The sequence below is a fragment of the Cyprinodon variegatus genome, unplaced genomic scaffold (genome assembly GCF_000732505.1).
Source record: "Cyprinodon variegatus isolate N-32 unplaced genomic scaffold, C_variegatus-1.0 Scaffold517, whole genome shotgun sequence".
NCBI classification, from domain to species: domain Eukaryota; kingdom Metazoa; phylum Chordata; class Actinopteri; order Cyprinodontiformes; family Cyprinodontidae; genus Cyprinodon; species Cyprinodon variegatus.
In genome coordinates this window covers 180,367-186,891 of record NW_015150970.1, presented here as the reverse complement: position 1 = coordinate 186,891, position 6,525 = coordinate 180,367, and the positions used below count along the sequence as shown (strand labels likewise).

The 6,525-nt window shown below is 44.5% G+C and overlaps 1 protein-coding gene across 4 annotated transcripts in view; it reads right to left on the bottom strand.

Moving 5' to 3' along the window:
• The window catches only part of LOC107094973 (wings apart-like protein homolog), a 26,680-nt gene extending 20,978 nt beyond the window's left edge, over positions 1–5,702 (bottom strand). For all 4 annotated transcript variants that reach the window (XM_015390911.1, XM_015390910.1, XM_015390913.1 and 1 more), the window contains exons 1-2: positions 5,398–5,702; positions 3,983–4,491 (exon numbers count right to left, since the gene is read on the bottom strand). In XM_015390911.1, coding sequence (XP_015246397.1) covers positions 3,983–4,469 — 487 coding nt within the window. In that variant the 5' untranslated portion in view covers positions 4,470–4,491; positions 5,398–5,702. The remainder of the gene's footprint in view (positions 1–3,982; positions 4,492–5,397) is intronic.
• Positions 5,703–6,525: the final 823 nt, after the last annotated feature.

Genomic DNA, 6,525 nt, shown 5'->3' with positions numbered 1-6,525 from the left:
AGTTTCAGCTGGCTTAATGGCATGGCTCTTTTTGGCTATCCAATTATTAATTGAAAAAAATAATCGACAGAATAACTGATTTGCAAAATAATCGTTTGTTGCAGCCCTCGCAGACCAAGGCTGAAAGAACAGGAACTCCACTAAAGTGTGTTAAATTAACTTCAGTCAAAGTGCAGTTCCTCCTCTATAGTGTCTCCAGGTGCAAAGACCCGACAGCGTGAAGCAAACGGGTCATAGAGCCACATCAGAAACCATCCAGGCCAAACCTACCACCAGCTGATAGCTGCTGGTTTTATTCAACACGCCTCCTGCCTGATGATGCGTGTGGTTTGGAAGGGAGAAAACAAATCATCAAGTTTGGGCGAATGTCTGGACAGAAACAGGAAACATGACCTTATAACAGCTTCATTTCCAGCCGGTGCTAAAGCAGAGCCTCTATGGAGGAGCTTTGTCTTCATGAAAGTCAGATTAACTGTAGAACTAAAGCTGAGATTAAACATATAAGCTGGGATGAGTTATGGCTGCTGGTGAGAAAATCCCAGTCCGGCTGCTTGAGATATAAACACAATAAGACGGCTGAGCTGACAGAGTTCAAACAGGAAACGGTTCAACATCCAGGCCTTCCTCTGTGTCAGACCTGTAGAAGTAGGTCGTCTCTGATCTTAGTGGTGAATGAAGAGTTCTACCCAGTCATCAGGACAGCTTCTGCACTGGGAGCTCTAAGCCAACCAGTTCAACCATCAACAGTCATTCAGTACCAACCACTGCAGACCTGGATGCTCGGTGAGTCCTTAGGCTAACAGTGGTGGGGGGGGGGGGTGATGAGAACACGTTAACAGGAAAGGTATGAAAATATCAATCTTGTGTTGAACGAACAAACTGATGCTGGAGATTGCTGCGTTCTGAACATTGCTGATGATTGCATCACTCCACAATAAAATACGGCATTTAAAATATTGTTTTTGAATGGAAACCTATTTAAATGTCTAAATAATAACACAGAATCATAATGTTATATTGGAAATGATACCTTTTTGATCTTAACAAGTAAGACGTTTCCAGAGAAGGTAAGTTTGTTTCTAAACTGATAGTTTGAACCTTGAGAAGTCCACCAGCAGAGCTACTGGTTTAGAGTATTTCTGAGGGGATTGATGGGCTAGAGGTTAGAGCAGCGCTCTGTGCTCTGGGAAGGATGCAGTACCCCAGCTGGCCACTATGGGTCCCTGAGCAAGACCACTGCTCCCCGAGGAGATGGGTTAGATGCAGAGAGGGAATTTCTCCAATGCGAGATCAATAAAGTTCAATTAATATTATTAGGTAAGATTTATTTTTCCATCTTAGCAGAATTAGAGCCAACCCATTAAATCTGGTTAATGTTTTTAATCTCCTCCTCCATTCTAGATGTGATTAATCTATCTGTTACAGGGATATGTACCAAAGGCTCTTGGTCAATTATAGACCTATATCCAATCTTCCTTTCTGATCTAATATCTTGATTAAGTAGTTTGTGTCCGATCACTGTCACCATAATGAACTTCTTGAAGAGTTTCAGTCTGGCTTTAGAGCTCATCATAGCACTGAAACAGCTCTGGTGAAAGTCACTAATGATATTCTCATGGCCTGGTTCTGCTGGAGGTTTTCCTCTCCACTGTCGCTACAAGCATGCTTAGTGTGAGGGATTGCTGAAGAGTCAATGAGTCGATGCAATCAGCTGGTTTTCCTTAGATAGAAAACTTTGAATCAATCTGACTGGATGATCTGGTGAACTGGAAAGTGACCTGAGATGACATGATGTGAATTGGAGCTATAGAAATAAACTGAATAGAATGGAATTGGCCTCAGTCTATGCAGCAGAAACAATGACCAGTCCTCTGCTGTGGTTGCTGAGCTTTTCCACTAAAATGAAAACATGTCCCTTTAGCCTAAAGCAGTTTAATGAGGGCTAACTTTAAATGCTGCAGTAAATAAACTGGGAATACTTCCTTCAAAGCTTCACATAGAGAGACCATGACGTTACATTTCTAACGGTGTATTCTTTAGAGGCCATTTTAAATATTGTACAGCTCCCCCTGCTCCATTAACAAGGCAGTGAGCGCTGAGGGCATCCTGTTCAGAGATGAAATGATCAAACTGTGACCTCTTCTGCCTGCAGGGTGTTTTTAGGTGAGCAGTGAAAGTAGCTGTAGGGCGGCGGCGGCAGGAAGCAATCTGAGGGCGACTGTGACCATGCGGTAGTACATCTGATGACCTCAGCTTTCCCCCAAACTTCAACAGAAAACGATAATCCTAAAATCCCAAACAGGCTGTAGGACAGACTGTCCACACAAACTGATGATGCGTCTCAACGCTGCCGCCGGTTCCTCCTCAGGACCCGTCCACCCGTCCGCCACAGACATGAGTGGAAAAGCGGCAGGTTGTTCATCACTTCCTGAGATCACCATCACTCCCTCCCTCACTGACCCCCAGGGAAATCTAGATACCTAAGATCTGCTTTTAAAGCCCAGATGGTAGCTGGAGGGTGATGTCATGAGGCTCTGCATCCTGAATGGCATCCACCTTCAACCAGGAGAGGCAGAGCTCTGATGTCCACACCTTCAGCCCCCATCAGAGCAGAGCGCCGTTAGGGCGCACCGCTCACAACCACAGATCCATTTCAGTCACATTTCTGTTCATTTCAACCACTTTGGCCTAAAACTCAGAGTCCCTAAAAACAAAATAATGATGAATTAGAGGAAGGCTTATTAATGCAGAGGCATTAGCTTTATGCTACGTTCAGACCGATAGCAGCAGAGGCAGCAGCAGCAGCTGGTTTCCATGTAAAGTCAATGGTTGATGCGAATCCAGGTGCAGCAGAAGGTCCTGCAGCGTCTAGAGCAGCGGCGCCTCATGAGCATCTGAGGCGCTTCAGAAGCAGCAGCTGCTGGAGGTGGAAAAATGTATCTTTCTCTGCTGGACGCGCCTCATCAACCAATGAGAGAAGCTGATCTGGGAGCTGGCAGGGAGTCAGACGCAGCACTGCTGATGCAGAGCGCTATGATCACTCCTCTGAAACAGTTTATTAACGCCTAAATTAACTTCAAATGTAGAAACCTGCCGGCAGAATATGTTGGCTTTTATTATCCTGCTGCCTGCAGTTTGTAGCACAGAGCTGAAAAACGCTAACATCTACTTCCAGCCGCCAAAAAACAAACAGTCATCGACGAAAAGAAAAATCTGACAACAAATTTTCATGGTCGATAATCTTTACCAATAGCGGCAGAACTAAGAAAAATCCAGAAAAGCAACAGGGATCATCCCAACCTGAAGACAAGATGACCCACAGGAGAGCTGATGGCGAGTCCAGAGGACGGAGTGGAGCCTCAGGAGGACCTGAGCAGAAACCACGCTGGACTCCTAACTGATCCAAGATCTTCTTGAAGGTAAAGTCGGCAGGATTTGGATCAGAGTCTGAAGGGAAAGAGGCGCCCGGTTTCCAGTCAGGCAGGATTTTAGACGCCATCTTGTTTTATCAATCCAAGGTCAGTGCAGACATCCACCAGGACAGCAGCGGCACTTTCTCCTTCTACTGACAGGGTTTAATAAGGAGATGCTGCTTTCCTTCTTTAGCTGCACCTCTGACATCTGCTGTGGAGGTCAGGGAACCTCGGAACTATGAGGAGAACCTGAAGACCAAACCAAGCGGTTCTCAGTCCTCAGCAGCGCTCCAGCTGACTGCCTCCATGTAACTAAAGCAGACGCTCATCAGAAGGAGACCAGAGCAGTTACTGAGACACAGTTTGCCTCCAGGACTCCGTCAAAGCTCTTCAAATCTCAACATCAACACTGACCGGCGGTCAGAGTCGACATCAGCCTCTATTCCTCCCGAGTCACATCCATGCAGGGAGCATTCAGAATGTGGGACTTGTTCCAAAGCTGATCTCTTAAGTTTAGGATTGGTTTAAGTTTCTAAATAATGACTAAGCTGAGATGGTGTGTGTCTTACCTGTGTTTGCTGTGGTGCTGTTGAAGAACCGGGCGGTGTCCTCCATCACTCTCAGCTGATTCCCATTCCCAGAGGGCCACAGAGTCTCTTCAGCCGACAGCGCCGTGTGGGATCCTCCCTGGAAGCTGGACCAGCTCCCCACCTCCGAGGAGAAGCTCGGCCTCTCCGCCTGCGGAGGCTCCGCTGAGGCAGGCTTGGAGGGCGAGGACTTGCTACCTGCCCGGGACGACACTGGTTTAGACTCCTCATCGCTGTCGAAGCCGAACGGGTCGTCCTGGCCATCTGCGGAGGGGCGGGGCTTCTTGTAAACCTCCAGGACCGAGTCGTTCCTGGGAGCGCCGGCTCGCTTGGAGCCCACCTTGGCTTTGTAGGTGGTGTCTCCCCATTTGGTACTGAGGGTGCCTTTTTTGGTGGACAGGACCTCATCAAACTTGGACGTGCCCTCCCCTCCCTTGCGGCTGTAGGTTTTCCCAAATCTGGACGTCATTGTTGCATCTGGTTCATGTTCTCTGAAAAAAACAAACAATGAAATTAGTCTTCTCATACATTTAATAGCACATCTTCTTTATTTGTATTTTTTTAAGTTTAAAAATTGTTTCATCAACTTAAATATATGAGAAAAAAACATTTCTGAGCTCATTTAACAGAAATTCAATGACCCAGATTAACTTTATTCATTAGAATAATCAGACTTAGAACATAGTCTCTAACTGGGCTTCCTTAGATCCTAATGTTTAGAACCAAGCTTATCTCCTCCTACATATGATCAATGTGAACAGGTTTATGCATAGAGTGGATTCATTTACAAACACAACAAAGTTAAAAAAGCAGCATTAGTGTCAAAGATCCAAATATATTTTTGACCTGATATTTTCAGTCCCTCAGTTAATGAAGGAATCTTTCCTCTCTGCCTTCATGGCTGCAGGTGATCTGATAGTTTTACTAAATAATAAAACCTTTTAAATGATCTTCCTCTCTACAGGAAGTTGGTCTAATAAACCTCCAGGCTGTGATGGGCATCACAAGTTCACACCGACTCACCATCACCCTGCTCACTATCTGCTGCTTCTAGATCACTGGGAATTAGTGAAATTGTGATTAGCTTTATTTTTGTCGTGTTTTGTTTATTTTGACGTTTCCTTTAAATTATTTTAAAACCATTTAATTTAATGGTTAGTTTAATGTGCCTTCTTATCAAAACATTTAAAGAAGAATGGCAGTTCTATCAATGTCCGAAGTTATCTCCAACCGTTAACTAGTTTAGCCGTTAGCTTAGCATACACCTAGCTCCGGGTTAGCCGGAGCTAGTCCCAAGCTAACAGTTAATAAAAGCTAGAAACCGACATTTAAACGCTCACAAGTCCCACAAAAAACACAGTTAGAGACTCGGAAGTACCGGCGGAGTCCTGACTTACTGGTTGAGCTAAAGAGCCGAACAGCATCCGTCCCAGAGCGGAGCCCACTGGGCCGTTAGCAGCAGCAGCAGCGGCGCCGGGCCTGCTGCTTCCCTCACCGACCTGATCACTATAAACAAGGCCGGACAGCGGCGGCTACCGGCGGGTCACCGGCTCCCAGACAGGCGGGGGAGAACGGAGGCTCCGGGCCGAGGCGGGAAAACCAGATTTATATTAACATTAACTGAATGTGTCAAGATTTATCAGCTTAAATCTCACTCGATTGTCTTCTCCACTTTACGACGAAGGCTTCCATTGGACCCCCCCACCGCGTAAAGATTGAATTGAAACAACCGGAAATGGATGACCTTGGCATGTCAAAATAAAAGTGCTAACACCCGGAGGGCACCCAACTGTTTTACTTGCAAATATTTGGAATTAGAGTTAATTTTAGAAATATATTTCAATCTTACTTTGCCTATTTACATGCCAGTCAATAAACCATTCTAGTCATTGTTACTCATTTATAATTTAGTAAAAATATGATTTATTTCTTAAACTAGACCGGAACTTGTCTACGTTTTGTGGTCATCACATCACATTTATAGCAAAGAATGCTGCGTTTAGGACACGTCCTTGAACTCGGAAAATGTACATTTATACTTTCACAACCAGTAAACAAAAAGATAAAGAAATGATGTAAAAATTAAAAATAAATAAATATGATGGAAAACGTTACTGTTTAATTTGAAAAGCAACCAATATGTATTAATTTGTCTTATGAGTAAATTTCGACAACTTATCCACACATTTCCAACATACCTTAAACTAATCTGAAAAGTCTGCTTTGAGATGAGCTTGAAACTGGTATTGGTTTTTCTTTAAATCTTAAATTTTTCTGTTAGATTTTTCTTTCCTCCCATGCAGAGACGGATTTAGGAAATGTGGGGCCCTAGGCGAAGACAGGCAAGGGGCCCCTCTGAACTGAGAAGACATCAAACAGCCCCATTCTCCAGATGTAGAAATGTTAATAGAATAGACATCCATTATCTGTTCTAGGTTGTGTCCCTCTCTTCTTGTCCCTTTTCTTCTTGTTTTCCTCTCTATGTTTTGTACTCAGCTGACTTTTCATGCTGTCTCTAAAGGAAT